Below are 15,866 nucleotides of genomic sequence, written 5' to 3'. Positions count from 1 at the left end.
TTTCGACTTACGTACAAGTCGAAACTCGCCTAAGTCGATGTGTTTTGCTCAGTCCCGAGAAGATCGACTTATGCGAGTTTAACTGTATATATATATATATATATATATATATATACATATATATATATATGGATGTATACAGTATCATTACAACACTTGAGATTTCATGTATTGGCCCCACGAAGAAATGCTTATGTATGTATATGTACTGTATATATTATATATACAGATGTGTATATATATATATATATACACACACACATTTTTATATATATTACATATGAATGAGTGAAGAAACAAACTGGTAATGCAATTTGGCCAATAAAGCACAAGTTTCAGGTGCGAGTTTCTTCAATTTGTCTCCCTCTACAAATTAAATTTGTCAAGATCGCAACTGCTGATCTGTAAATTGACAAACATGTTTTCGCCCCTCTGAATAATATCTTTCCTTCAAAGCATGAGTTTAACAATCAACTCAAATTTTGGGCGTCCTATGCCTTCTTCAGGAGTCTTAACAATTTATGCTTTATTGGCCAACAATGCATTGCCAGTTTGTTTCTTCATTATATTCATTTTATATATACATTGTACATGCATACATGTACAGTGTACATATTCAGACATGCATGCACTATGGGTATGCCGTAATTTCATATTGTCAATTCATGGATTCAAAAGCTTGAAGCCTCGGAACCACACTTAACCCTAAAAGGGCCGGGGGGGGGGGGAGGGGGGGCGGAATCCGCCCCCCCCCCCCCTCGACGTTTCGCGCTATAATTCTGTAACGCGAGAAGGCCTCATCGCGAGGCTCCTTGACTTTCTTCGTTCAAGTCTCGCGCAACTTTTGAGACCAAATTTGCAACGTCCGCGCATACTTTTGCGAAGCCACGCCCATTTTTGTAACGGAATGTCGCTCCAAAACGGGCACAATTTTGTGATTTTGTGTACATTTCCTATGGAAAACAGTGCTCTGTCATGAAAGGCATAAAAACCTGATTATTTTTACAATTAATCACTTTCATTGATTAATTTTGTGCTAATTATGGTAGAAAAGTGGTCAGTGACAATTTCCAATGAAAAAACAAAGAAAAAACAAAAGTTGAAAAACAAAGAAATACATAAGAAAATCTGAAAACAATAAAATACATAAGAATTGAAATGAGTTTTGGAAGTTTTTGTGATGTACAATTCTTGAATATGCTAAAACAGATTTACAGATCAAAAATTAGACTCTTAATGCTTTTAATTAAGCTAAAATATCACCTTGAGCTTAATTTGCATAATTAATTACTTAAAATTAGAAATTGATTGTTTCAAAAAATCTTATGACACAATCTTGTAGATTATGACGCGGGTCTCACGCATGCAAAATTTCATCGCGATCGCACCACCGATGGCCGAGATCTCAGGGGGGGGGGGGGGGCGGAATCCGCCCCCCCCCCCCCCGGTCTGAGCATAGCCAAAAAAGCCCGGCCCCTTTAGGGTTAACGAGACTTCAAATGGATATATTGAGTTGAGAGAACTGGAAATGTACAGAATATACGGGATGCTTGTTTACGTATGAACAGGTGAATGTTTTTACTGATGAATAAATTATTCAGAAAGCGTGAAAACTTTGATTCAGTCATAATCATTTATAAGCAATAATTCTTATAAAATCGTCTGTGGCATCAAGTCAGGTACATTCACACAAAAAAAGTATGAATAGGCATAAACATCTACAGCACTTCTTTGTATTTAAACTACTTCAATACATAAATCCGACAATTGTACACAAAAATGTTTGATCGTAGACACAAAATCGTCCGTAGAGTTAACACAAAAATATTTGTCCTTCAGAGTTGACCAAACTGTCACCTTGCCAATACTGACTCATGTAGCAAAGTACAGTGTATTTTCAGTCGTTTTGGCAAATGATGTGGGTTGTGTGTGTGTGTGTGTGTGTGTGTGTGTGTGTGTGTGTGTGTGTGTTTTAACAGTATGAAAATTGCGCCAACACCACGCAAATTAATTGTTACTTTCAGAGGGTTGTGGAAAAATGCCAACCTCTGCCGTTTCCCTTTTCCTTTTCCTAGTGCCATGGCGTGCCTTGAATAATTTATTCTTTCCTTGATTCGTTCACATCATGTGCCTTTTGGAACAGCAGGATAATTTGATTAAAAAAAAACAACAAAACAAAACAAAAACAAAAACAAAAAGTCGCTTGCAATGCAGTGTACTCAAAGTTGCGTTTTCACCAAGCGGTTTTCTGTACTTGGGGGATCGGAACTCCTACGCGTTCGACGGGAAAGCCCCCAGTACCCCGACACGAGAAAATGAAAAAAACCTTGCAAATGAATAAGGAAGGGAAACGTTGGGACTCACTTGAAAACCTCTTCAGACTGTCAGATGTTGTAAAGCAAAACTTTCCCAGGCACAGTTTAAAAGACGAGGCAACAACAACAGGAGGCAACTACAACATTTCGAAGACAAAAATCACATCTTGGTTTAAAAGCGCGGAATACGCGCACCTGCGTACTTATTAAAATGTTTGATAAAAAAACATTTCCTTACTTTAGATGAAAAATAAAATACAAAAACATACTAGTTGGTAATCCATTATGTGGTTCGATTTTACGGAAAATCACTGCGATCCTTTTCCTCAACTCTAGTGTTGATACAATTGTAATATATACATATTTCGGGGGGATGATTTCTTCTCGATATAAGCTGCACTTTCTTTAAAAACAAGCACACACAAAAAGACGAGGAAACAATAAAAGCTGACCAACATTTTGGACAACATAACAATCTTGACTTGGTATTTTTCTCAATCCTTGCAATTTATCATAGAACATATTATCTACCAAGAAAGGATATATACACACATATACAATACAAATATATTTAAAAAAAAACACACGTCTACAAAAAAAAGTGTACTTTATTATCGCCAAAATTGACCCTGTCAGCCTGTCCAGGAAATGCCATTTATTCAAGTTGCAGCGTGTGGAGAACTAAATTTCATATAATGTACTAGTATAGCAACGTGCTGCCAGTGCTATACACGATCTAGTACACCTTTCACTATTTCCATCATACTATCTTCACGATGCGACTGCTCGGCGTAGGAGTTGGCGAACAACGCCCCCATGAACAGCTCGGCGATGTCAATGGATTCCTGCGGAACCTTCGGGTCAACTTTGGTCTCCGCGCCGGCGATCTATCACGGGAGAGATAATAATTATGATTATGGAAGTTGAAAAACAAGCAAACAAATAAAAACCTGCTGCTTGCAATGTCAATCGCAGCACTTTTATAATCGGACTTTTACAGCGAGACTGAGATAATAATGTGATGCAACACTTGCATTATGAGACAGTTGCACTCGTATTATTTCATGGTTATAAACAACTGTAAATGAGGACTAGCAAGAGGTACATGTTGGGTATTCCGTCTTCCGTTTCGCTTTATTTAGTCAGCACTGTTGGGGTGAAAATTGACACTGTGGGGGCATTTTGTTTATGGGAGAAAACAACGGGGTCCTCCCACAATGTACCTATTGCTGGTTTACGTTGACACACACAGACGCACACACACACAAAAACAGACTTCACATATTGCAAGCTGATAATTGGGTTTTCCAAAGTTTCCGCCAAGTTCCGTTCCTGACGACATATATCAAGAGAAAATGACAAAAGTCGAGAGAGAGAGAGAGAGAGAGGGGGGGGGGGAGACCAAGAAAATGTTGAAGATACAATACTGATTGCTGGCACAAATCAAATCATCAAATACCGAATTTTCGACAATACAAAATATTGAAACGCGGAATCCAATACATTTAGTGCAGAAAAGCGCGCAATGGTTAGCATGCCGTTAGTGAACAGCAACACGGCTCCGAGATGCCCCTTAATCATCTGTGAATACTGACAACAATTACCAACCTTCATTTCGGTGTTGGATACTTTAATCCCAAGAGCAAACGAGAAAACCTCTATACATCCATAAAGTCATTTAGAATATTAGAAAGAATACAAGTCTTAGAGGATTAAAAATTTATATGATGAAAATTAGTTTTGAAATCACTGAGATATCAAACAAAGTAAAACAAAGTCGCCCTAATAAAAGGAAGGATCCAACCTATATTAGGACCGCTTTGTTTTTGGATATCTCATTTTCATGAAATAAACTTTGAATTCCTTTCCGAATTGTACGCTCTTTAATATTTCATATTTAGTGGTTCCTAATCATCTCGCAAAAAGTTAAAGCCTGAATCCCTTCCTCAACCAAAACTATATCATCCCTTTAAGGGGCAAGAGCTTATTCTCGAAGTTAGCTAACCTTGAAGTTTAGGATTGCCGTCTGAACGTAACTGACGTAAAAAGCATAGCAGAGATTTGCCTATTATGTAGTAATGCGTGCAAACCGGATTACAAAATAGGGCTTAATCATGTAACAGGTAACCTGATATTTATTACCAGAGGCCGAAGGGGAAAATATCCATAAATATGAATAAATTCGTCAGTGGGTCAATTTATCAAGTTCCGCTCTAATGTATGTCAATATCCTGAATCAACGGTGCATATTCCTATATATGCATGGCTATTGTTGCTATATTGTATTATAGTATACGTCGTTGACAAGCTTTCTGGCTCCATTTGGTTAGAACGACAACACGGCATGAGTGAATGCAGACTTATTTGTCCTATTACCGTATAGAGGTTACCTATAATACTATAATTTATGTTCTGATATAGACTGTTTTTATCCGACCTCGTTTCCTGTTCAGTGTGGTTCCACCAGTCTTCAACAAAATATTTTTATGGTATAGAAACTTGCTGGACTTAAAACTGCAAATACTAATTTTTTACCGGTTACAGAAATAATCATTCTCTCAGTATACAACATATCGGGCCATGGATATGGCTGGCCCTTTTGTAGAAATGAATACCTCCAAACAGAAATTTACCTTGTACTCGATCAGAATGTAAAGCCCAAGCCATTTTGACCCCTTCCAGGCCCATGGGGGGGGGGGGGGGGCACATTGTGTTCCCCTATCGAACTTCTTTATTATATGATGTATGACCGTCATATTTGGAACATGGGTAGAGCAACTCGTACTCTACATGACCCAACATTTGAAATTTCTCAAGGTCATCCACTGAGGGTGCTATTTACCAAAATATAAAGAAATACATAGGAAATACTGTAAAAAAATGTGTTTATTTCTTTTTCCCCAGTATATACCTTTTTTATTTCATATCAATCATTTTCATATTTACCACAAAGTCAACCTTCACTATATGTTATGGTTCAAATTTCTCAAGGTCAACACATAGGGGCTCTTTTCATTACAATATAAAGAAATATATAAAACCTATGATGTTTGCTTGGAATGGATACATAATTGGTATCGCATTTCATATTTCCAAAATATTGTAATTTTGAGTTTGCAGATTGATAATATGATAAACAAATGATATTACAGGCAAAGGTTGTGTGAAGATAACACAAAATAAAATGGTAGTCTTTGGAAAATGCTGTATTTTCGATTATTTCTATTATATCTATTGTTTGATGCCTATGTCATATAGAAAATAAAGGAAATAAGGAAACCATTTCAGGGTAATTCAAAACCATAATTCCTTCACCCTTTGGTCCTTCAGCAAATAACAGCCAAGAAAACCCCCATTTCATCCATTATTATACTGTTAACTGAAATTGGAACAGAAAATCATGCAAAATCTGACGAACATGGTTGGCAATTTATGGTTGCCATGGCAACCAGCAATATCGGACATAGCTAAATTATACATCAAAATATGCGCAATAAGATTTCAGGAAAAGTCACCAAATTTGATCGAAATCGGGTAAAGGGTGTAGGAGCGGCAAACGAAAATAAATTATGGTAGAGGGCACAATGTGCCCCCCTCCCTTGGGCTTTATAGGGTTAAAGTACATCGAATAGAATCTGTCACTGATCATACTGCTATTAAAAGTTTTCCAAAGCAGTGATAGTGGTACAAAGATAACACGAGTAAGATAATTACCGCATCAACGACCCGCTGCTTGATCTCGAATTCGGCCTCGCGGATGATTTCGAGACACTCGGAGCGAAACCTGTGCAGTCGTTCGATCTCATCGGGCGGTACGTCTCCGTTTGTCCACTCCGTCCACTTCAGTTGGACCAGTTTGCTTGACTTGGACCGGAAGTTTCTCAGAAGTGACCGTCCCTTGGTTTTGATCTGCGTGCATAGACCACAAACATACCGACACGCACACACAAAACAAAATAATCATCGAAGTTAATCTCAGTGCTTCCACAAAAACTCTTTGGGAGGATAATCACTATTCTTTTAAGAAAGGGATAATGGATAATATGTAGTAAACGACTACATTACAAAAAAGTCATTATATAACTCTACTGCATATCAGTTCATAATCAACATATTTTCACTGTTCTAGCAAAGTAAAAGTGCACTTGACTTACCTCTTTCAGAAAGCAGGGGAGTTATATTACCCCAAACATAATTATATCAGTAACAAGTCGATGGAATATATCCTTTTCTTGAAAAATGACATTTTGTGGAACTTTCCTTATCATTTTCTTTATATTATTGTCCGTACATGACGTCATGAACTTTAGTAGTCTTAATTCTTATGCAGCAATGACGGCAATGAAACTTTACAAATTCAGAAATTTTTAATCGGTTGTCCGATTTTTCTCAAACTTTCACAGATGGGTCTACTAATATTGCTGCTTTCACTCAATCCACATCTAAATCTCGGCTTTACTTCATTTACTTCTCTCCCTCTTTCTCTGTCTGTCTCTTTGTCTGTCTATCTGTCTGTCTGTCTGTCTCTCTCTCTCTCTCTCTCTCTCTCTCGTAAATTAGGGTATTGTGGATGCAGGAGAAAAATATATTCCTATATGCGATGGTCGTAAGAAAAATGTTTATTTTACACCATCACTGCACACCATTCAGTTGTGCTCAAACACACAAGTGATGTTGCAATATGCCAGATATGGTATATATAGTCCGAAGTATGAGAAAACATATCAAATACTCAATTAAGATGCAGAGGCATTTGCTCATTGCAATGGATATAATAGTAGCGCACACATCGTATAAAGCAGACATTTCCATGCATGGGCCTAGCAATTTCGCATCATGTACTATACTATACCAAGGAGGTTTAAGAGACGGAGTTCCAACTGGCTGTAATACATTCAAACAGTTGTCAGTTTTCTATTGATGTACAAAAGAATTCCACAAATGCAGTTGTGCCTTTGATGATGGGCCTCATGCCGCCGTCTTGCTGAGCAATCTGATGGTTCATTTTTAATGTTCACGTAATGTTGGCTCTATAAAATATGCTTGTTTATTTATTACTTGAAACGATATTTACCAATATCACCTATCTTTTATAAGTAGGGATGGCAAAAAGTAATTACCATCTAAAAAAAAAAAAAAAAAAAAAAAAAAAAAAAAAAAAAAGTGGTTGGTGATAAAGCGATGAGACTTAAGTCAATAGTCTTCCTATCTGCGCGGCAGATCCAGTTTGCCACATGCTTCAAATATTTTCGAGTGGCGGCATCGGATGTGGCTTCAAAGGAAATAGGACAGTTGCGACTCAATTCTCTTGAATCTCCTTGATAAAACGGGGCAAATGTTTGAGGCAATCGTTGATTGTCTTAAATAATTTTGCAGATAGCATGCGCAACATTCATGATGATAATGGATGATATACCTACCACTATGAGTTTTTTTGTTAATCTTTTGGGGAATTTCGGACCACTCAAAAATTAGTCTGAGGAGAAAATTCAATTGTTTTTAGCACAACAGGGAAAATTTGATAAAAATCTGGATTGAAAGTAATGAAATTTTAAAGATTCGCTATTCTCTTGCAAACGTTCTCAAACAGTTGATAAGTGTACATGTATAAAAATGATGCTGAGTGAGCTTATGAGTTACCTCACAATTTCCCATCGATCGCATACAAACAAAACATTCTTCTAAAAAAAGGACATTAATTTTCATTCATCCGCTCCCTCCCAGTAACTTCCATATAGGCACTGCACGCACTTTTTTATTTCAGTTGGAAGGGAGGATGAAACTGTTAATTGGTCACTCATTAGTTTGTTTGCGTGATTGTTTTATTCTCCTTCCCCATCTCGGAATATCGCTCTTGAACAAGATCTGATTTGTATATGATAACCTAATGTTCTGTCTTTTTTGTTCTTTTTTTTACAATTCCTCTACATTGTTCAGTGATTGTGTTATTCTAATCAATTGTTGTAAATAGTGTGATTCTGTATAATTTTTTTCAATAAAACATAAATAAAAAAAATAAAAAATATAAAAACTTCCATATAGGCAGTAATTCGATTAGTTGTTAATCTGTATAGGGCAAGCCGGTCCGGCATGCTTTGTGGTTGTTAGGCAATTGTTAGGGGTAACATTTTTGTAGACGAAACATTTATAAAATCTGAATATATTACGGAGCGGATCTTGATTGAAGGTGGAGTGGGAGAACCGCAAAAACTCAATATTTAAATTGACTTGAATCGAAGAAATTTACACAGTCAGAACAATGAAAGCGTCACCGGTTTCTATAGCGATATCGGCTTTCACTTGGGCGGTTCAAGAGCTGGAGTTCCACCTGGCTATAACTATTCAAACAGCTGTCGATTTTCTATAGGGATGCATAAAAGAATTCCACAGGTGTATTTGCACCTTTGATGATCGGGGTTCGATGCCGCCATTTTTCCAAGCAATCTGAAAATTCATTTAGAACTCCAGCATATTGCGCCTATATACCTATCTTTCATTCAATGAAATGAAACTTCACCTTATAAAATATTATAATAAAACGAAAGTCAATCTCATCCGGGAATATGTGCAAAAGTGTGAATCAGACCTGTATGTTATGAAAGCGTTTGAAAAACTGCACTTCTGGATAGCCGATTTTATCACTTTTACGATAAGTTCCGACAAACTCGGTACCGTTTTATCAAAAGATATAATCGATTGTAAATTCCCTTACCACAGAGGCTGCCATAGACTTATGATAGAAATCAACTATATAATCAATTATAACTCTTCATAAAACAGGGCCCTGATATGGTATCATCTTCAAGTATATAGTTCTTTATAAAATCATTACCAAGTTGATACAACCTTAACAATTTATTAGCTCATATACCATGGATCCAACTTCTCTAAAAGATAGATAATGTTGAAAATGAAACGGTAAGATCTCATTTCTTATTGGCGTATCTTGTGGATGATATTGTGATATGTGTGCAAGGTAAAACGCGACATGCGAGCCAAACTTTTTGTTGGATTGAATGAAAATGTCATCGTTCTGTCAAACATTGCGTTTTTAAACGTGAGCATGGAGTTTTGGTAGGAAGGGAGCAGAATAAATTTGATTGTGCAGCACGAGAGCATTACTACAGGGTGTCTCAAATAAAACTATACACTTTTGAAATGGCTGCCGAATAAGAAATATATAATTCTTGTGGAAAAGGTTTATATGTATGCAGTGGCGTATCTAGGGGGGGGGGGGGGGCAAGGGGGGCATGTGCCCCGGGCGCCACTCCGTGGGGGCGCAAAAAACGAAAAAAAAAAAGCGAAGAAAAGAAGAAAAAAAAAGAAAAAAACGAAGAAGAAGAAGAAAAGAAAAAAGAAGAAGAAGGAGAAGAAGAAGAAGAAGAAGAAGAAGAAGAAAAAAAACTCGAAGGGGGGGGGAGAAAACCAAATCAAACAAGATAAAAACAAAACATGATGATGACGCGGACAAAATAACAATGTTTATTGTGTTCACACAAGAATTCCATGTTCCGTAAGCTAAAATACAAAAATTTTCGGCGCGCTCGCTGCGCTCGCTCGCCAAATATATATAAGAAAGACGGTAAGAACAAAACTTGATGATGACGCGGACAAAATGTCAATGTCTATTGTGTTCACACATGTCATTTAATATTCAGCAGGCAAAATGTTTCACTGAGCAGCGGCTGCAATTTCTTTCGTTCTGAAGCGATCGCCAATTGGATCAAAAGGCGCCAACGGTTTCGAACATACGGGGGGGGGGGGCAAAAAAAAACCCCAAATCAAACAAGATAAGAACAAAACGCAATGATGACGCGGAAATATACAAATTTCGGCTCACTCGCTCGTACTATCAGAGTATTTTTTCCAATTCCTCAGTTTGGTGGTATAAATCGTTATCTATAAGGCCGTCACTATATTTTGATTAGAATTGTAAGATTTAATGAGAAAAAAATGACAAGAGTTCCATGTTTAGTAAGCTTAATTTGATATAAAAATTTTCGGCTCGCTCACTGCGCTCACTCGCCAAAATTTATCAAAAAAAAGGAAGAAGAAGATAAGAACAAAACGTGACGATGACGCGGACAAAATGACAATGTCTATTGTGTTCACACTTGTCATTTAATATTTAGCAGGCAAAATGTTTCACTGAGCAGCGGCTGCAATTTCTTTCGTTCTGAAGGCGATCGCCGATTGGATCAAAACAGGACGCCAACGGTTTCGAACATACGGGGGGGGGGGGGGGCGGAAAAGAAAACAAATCAAGAAAGATAAGAACAAAACGTAATGATGACGCGGAAATATACAAATTTCGGCTTCAGTTTGTTGGTATAAATCGTTATCGCATAAGGTCGTCACTATATCTTGATTAGAATTGTAAGATTTAATAAGCAAAAAATGACAAAAATTCCATGTTTTGTAAGCTGAAATACAAAAATTTTGGGCTCGCTCGCTGCGCTCGCTCGCCAAAATTTATATATATATATATATAGATATATATATATATATATATAAAGAGAGATAAGAACAAAACGTGATGATGACGCAGAAATATACAAATTTCGGCTCACTCGCGCGCACTAATTTAGAGTATTTTTTTAAGTCCTCAGTTTGTTGGTATAAATCGTTATCTATAAGGCCGTCACTATATCTTGATTAGAATTGTAAGATTTAATAAGCAAAAAATGACAAGAATTCCATGTTTTGTAAGCTAAAATACAAAAATTTTCGGCTCGCTCGCTGTGCTCGCTCGCCAAAATTTATATGTACATATAAAAAAGAGAGATAAGAACAAAACGTGATGATGACGCAGAAATATACAAATTTCGGCTCACTCGCGCGCACTAATTTAGAATATTTTTTTAAGTCCTCAGTTTGTTGGTATAAATCGTTATCTATAAGGCCGTCACTATATCTTGATTAGAATTGTAAGATTTGATAAGCAAAAAATGGCAAGAATTCCATGTTTTGTAAGCTGAAATACAAAAATTTTCGGCTCGCTCGCTGCGCTCGCTCGCCAAAATTTATATGTACATATAAAAAAGAGAGATAAGAACAAAACGTGATGATGACGCAGAAATATACAAATTTCGGCTCACTCGCGCGCACTAATTTAGAATATTTTTTTAAGTCCTCATTTTGTTGGTATAAATCGTTATCTATAAGGCCGTCACTATATCTTGATTAGAATTGTAAGATTTGATAAGCAAAAAATGGCAAGAATTCCATGTTTTGTAAGCTGAAATACAAAATTTTCGGCTCGCTCGCTGCGCTCGCTCGCCAAATTTATCAAAATTCGCTACATTTAAATCACCCTCAAAAGACCTCTTTTAAGTGCTTGAAAAAAAGCATATCATGTAGACTTTGTTTAAAGTCCCTACCGGGATGGGGTTGGGGTTGAACACTTTTTCAGAAATTAGGGGCGCAATTTTCGCGCTTGCCCCGGGCGCCGTTTCCCCTAGATACGCCACTTAGCTTATGGACTCAAATTTCATATGACACCAAAAAGTCTACAAATAATTCATGCTTGAATGAGCACTGCTCACTTTTGTAAAGGGAATGAAAATTAGGCTGCGCAGGAATTAACCTTTTAAATTTGCGACAGGTGAGTCCGTTGGAGCTTACAAAACTGACGTTGATACAATAAATTTATAATCAATTGCGAACTGTTCGGGTTTGCTGAGTGAATTTTATGGTTTATTAAACCAAATTTTTATGCATGAGTAAACCGCAGTTGCATTTTCAAATGTATATAGTTTTATTTGAGACACCCTGTAAAGGCGAATTGCGAACCAGTTAAAGGTAGTCTTGTAAAAAAGAGCGACATTTTATGAGCACACGAGCAAAAATTAATCAAACCCGGAAAAGACATTGAGGAAGTTATGAAATTCTAAAGTTTTGCCAACTTTCACAAAACGTTTCTTGAACAGTCAATATGCATAGAATATACGAATGAGCGAGTAGATGACGTAGATGACGTCATCGTCTTACAACTTCCATATAGTTTGCAAAATACATGTATTGACATTTCAATTTTGGGTTTTGCTTCTTCGTTGTTGTTGGTTTTTTTTTTCTTGTTGTTTATTTTTTGAGGGTTTAATCATGGTTTGTACCAGTCTCAAATATCTAAATTATGACTCGGTCGTGCTGGAATAACAATGTTACACACACAGTGGGAAACTAACATTTTCGTCACCTCCTCAACTTTAAACTGGTCGGGAATTCCCCTTCAAAACTGTCATAACCAGCAGCAACAGTGATACATAACAAATATGGAATGCAGCGGTGTTATGAAGTTTTGGCTTACAGGAGGGTTAAACGGAAATGAAAGTGGCTTCCATGCACCCTGCAGCAGAAATCAAATGGTTATCGTGGCGTTCCGTAATATCCCAACATGAAAACATGGCTTTTGCCGCTGGAGTTGGTTACAATCAGGCTTCTCCGTATGCAGAGAATTCAATCCTTGCGTCACACTTGGCCACACTTTGATTTCAGCGTGTTTCTAAAATCACTGATGCTCCCTGATGCGAAACAATCCCCACTCTCCTTTTTAATATCCCTTCCCCAGCTTAATACAGCAAGGAGGATGACACGCTGTCATCATTTGAAAGGCTGCCCTGCGTTTAAGTAAAACAGAATAAAGGAGGAGAGTATTAAAATAATAAATTTGAAAATTATCGAAGTAGAGAAATGACCGGGAGCATATTTTATGTAGCAGAAGAACGTATATGTGAATGTGGGTAAACTAATATGTAAAATCCCGAGCATATCAGTTTGGTGACGAATTACGTTAGCCTTTTAACGAGAAATTTCCATGGAAAGTGTTTTGAAGAATATTTTTCGAAGACCGTCGAGAGTCATGTCAGAAAGTAAAATACTGTATCTCATTGCCGTTACCAGACGATGTTACAATGCGTTTTGCGTTTTCCCTCCTCCTAATCTCCTAGGCAACCTTTTCACCCTGCGTCAAGGGACTATCATGCAACCCACTCGACGCCATCCACATCACGCCTCCGCGTACTAATGATTGATTCCAAGTGCCCTGTACGCCCTATGCCTACTGATGGGTGATGGTAAACAGTGTTAGTACGAGTGTATAGCGCATTAGTCAATCTACTTCATTCCCAACAATAGTCACACTTGGCTGTATAAAACAATGATAAAGCAAATTTCGCTCTGTGGCTCTATGGATGAACGACAAGAATACAAGAATATGGGGTGCCGCTGTGATTATAAGCTAAGCATGATGTGATCGGCAAAATGAAGTATGGATACTCCATAGCGCCTACCCCCTTCCGAGTCGCTTCGTCCACCCGGTAGCCTAGTTTCGGCGGACGTAGTCCGAAGCCTACCTGCTCCTCGTCCATTTCGGCCTGCGATATCGAAATCGCAGAGCAGACGACAGCCACGACGAGCCACAGCATCATTTTCAGAAGTTTTGCTCGTGTCATCTTCTCTTCCGCTAAATTTCGTCCGAATCTTGCAGTAAAGCCTGTAGGAGTTTCCGTCTCGAGTTGGTAAATCTGTCTTCAACTCGTCCAGTCCTTGTTTGAATTCACTCCGCCTTCTTTGCCGCTGGTGTTGATACTTACGTTGGACTAGTCTTACAGGGTTAGGCCTACTAGGTGCACGTGTCTCTGACGTGTATAGTCCCAATTGTCATTCCGCCCCAAGATCGACAACAATAGAAACTATTCATGCAAATCTCGTCTATCGCGGAGATGCGCTCAAGCAGCGAGTTCTTATGGCGTTTTCGCGTTGATTGTCACGAAAGTTGCTGGGCCAACAATGAGACGCCAGCAGTCGAGAACAGCAAATCGATAATCACGGGGTAGGGGTGGGGTGCGAAGATATCACACCTCGTTCAACTTTAAATAGCAATCATCACAATCCCGCTAGAGTGTGAATTACCTATGGAAATTGATCTTCAGTGATTACCTGATGAGCCACCCGATCAGGCTCAATGCGGAAATCACTCGCTCAGGGCTGCTTCGTTCAGGGCTGCCCTTGATAATACGGCAAAAAATTTGGAAGCAGAATTTTTTTATAACTGAAATAAGGAAAGAATACAGGTACTTTGGAAAGAGTTCCTTATGTCCACCCCCCCCCCCCCCACCACTAGTTTGCACAACGGTTGCTGTTTTTTTTTTTTTTTTTTTTTTTTTTTTTTTTTTTGTGCTGATGGTGGACTAAAATGGTTATGGGAAGTCTTCCCATGCATAAATGGCATAACCTTTATTTAGTTTATTATTGGTAAAAAGGAATAGTAGTTTGTTTTGTGCAAGTTGGTAGGGGGGGGGGGGGACATAAGGAACTCTTTCCGGTACTTTAAATCAACTGGGCTGAAACGGACACATAAGAAAAGAATTAGGGTGGGGATAATCTTATTCTTAAGTGCATTGCGCTCTCTTTGTAAAAATAGAAAGACACAACACAAGGTTCTCGCAGGGATCACTCTTCCACGCCTCGCCCAAAGTGAACAAAGGATGGCGCCATGTCAAAGTCTACGCAAAGAGCGATGAATTATAATAAGCGCTCGGCTCAAAAGATGACAATTAGGTTGAGGAAGATTTTTGTTTATCTGATTTTTGCTTTAAGCAAGTACGGTAGTTATATGATCTCTTTGAGCATGGTTATGGTTTCTTTGCCGAGAAAAACTAAAGCATAATTGATCGCGGCTTCTAAATTAATCGAGTATATACATTCCGGACGTGAATAGCGAACACGAACATTTCAAGAGCGCGAAGTGCAACGTCCATTGCTGCCGGGTTTAGGGCTCTCAAGCGGGCCTTGGAAGCTCTAGGGCGATAGATGCTCTCTTAATCTGGTCCTATTTTAGCTTTATTTCTTTAACCAGTGTATTATGTATGACAAAAAGTGAATAAGGTATAGATCAAGAATGTTTTTTCTTCTGTTTTTCTTTTGTTGTTTTTAGTTTGATTTTCTTTTTAATGATTTAAAGAGGTTGTGGGACAAGAAGCTAAATTCTAAGAGGGAGAAAACAAATGGAGCGGGAAGATTCAAACTCTAAATGATCGTTTCTTGATATCTATTCATCAGACAAAATCATGGACATTAAAAAATGATTTTTTTTTTTTTTTTTTGAATTAAAGTTCAACAACCTTTTAACCTTTTACACTGACTGTGGGACTTTGCTGATCACTCTTAATCATCAAGAAAAATATCACCACAGCATTTTTCTTATCTCATAAAAAAAAAGAAGATTAATATTGGATGGATACAAGGACAACTCAAACAAAACAAAAACAAAAACAATACTAATCAGAGTAGTCCACAACTTAAAAATTGTGCATGTTGAAAGCTCTGAATGTCAGAATATTGTGGAAATTGATTGCAACAGAGTGCACACCGAGAGTGTGTGCATTACTTCACAACTTATTCCCTGTTGTGCTACTTACATTTGATGTTCTGTCTCATGTTTTGAGCACAAATTTTCTAATTAGTTTGATGTTTCTCAAGTTTTGTACAAGTTTTTCATATGTTTTATTACATTTTATTTTAAACATGTCGCCAATTCCTGAGGATGTTGCA

The 15,866-nt window shown here is 37.7% G+C and overlaps 1 protein-coding gene across 1 annotated transcript; it reads right to left on the bottom strand.

Moving 5' to 3' along the window:
* Positions 1–2,884: 2,884 nt before the first annotated feature.
* LOC140232049 (uncharacterized) lies at positions 2,885–14,008 on the bottom strand. The gene is made up of 3 exons (XM_072312200.1): positions 13,667–14,008; positions 6,030–6,224; positions 2,885–3,202 (listed from the first exon to the last, which is right to left on the bottom strand). Exons 1-3 carry the CDS (start codon positions 13,763–13,765, stop codon positions 3,041–3,043), a joined length of 456 nt encoding a protein of 151 aa, XP_072168301.1. The 5' UTR covers positions 13,766–14,008; the 3' UTR covers positions 2,885–3,040.
* Between the last annotated feature and the right edge of the window lie 1,858 nt (positions 14,009–15,866).

This window comes from Diadema setosum, chromosome 8 (genome assembly GCF_964275005.1).
Source record: "Diadema setosum chromosome 8, eeDiaSeto1, whole genome shotgun sequence".
NCBI lineage: Eukaryota > Metazoa > Echinodermata > Echinoidea > Diadematoida > Diadematidae > Diadema > Diadema setosum.
The sequence above is the reverse complement of the archived record's forward strand: the minus strand, read 5'-3'. Positions and strand labels throughout refer to the sequence as shown.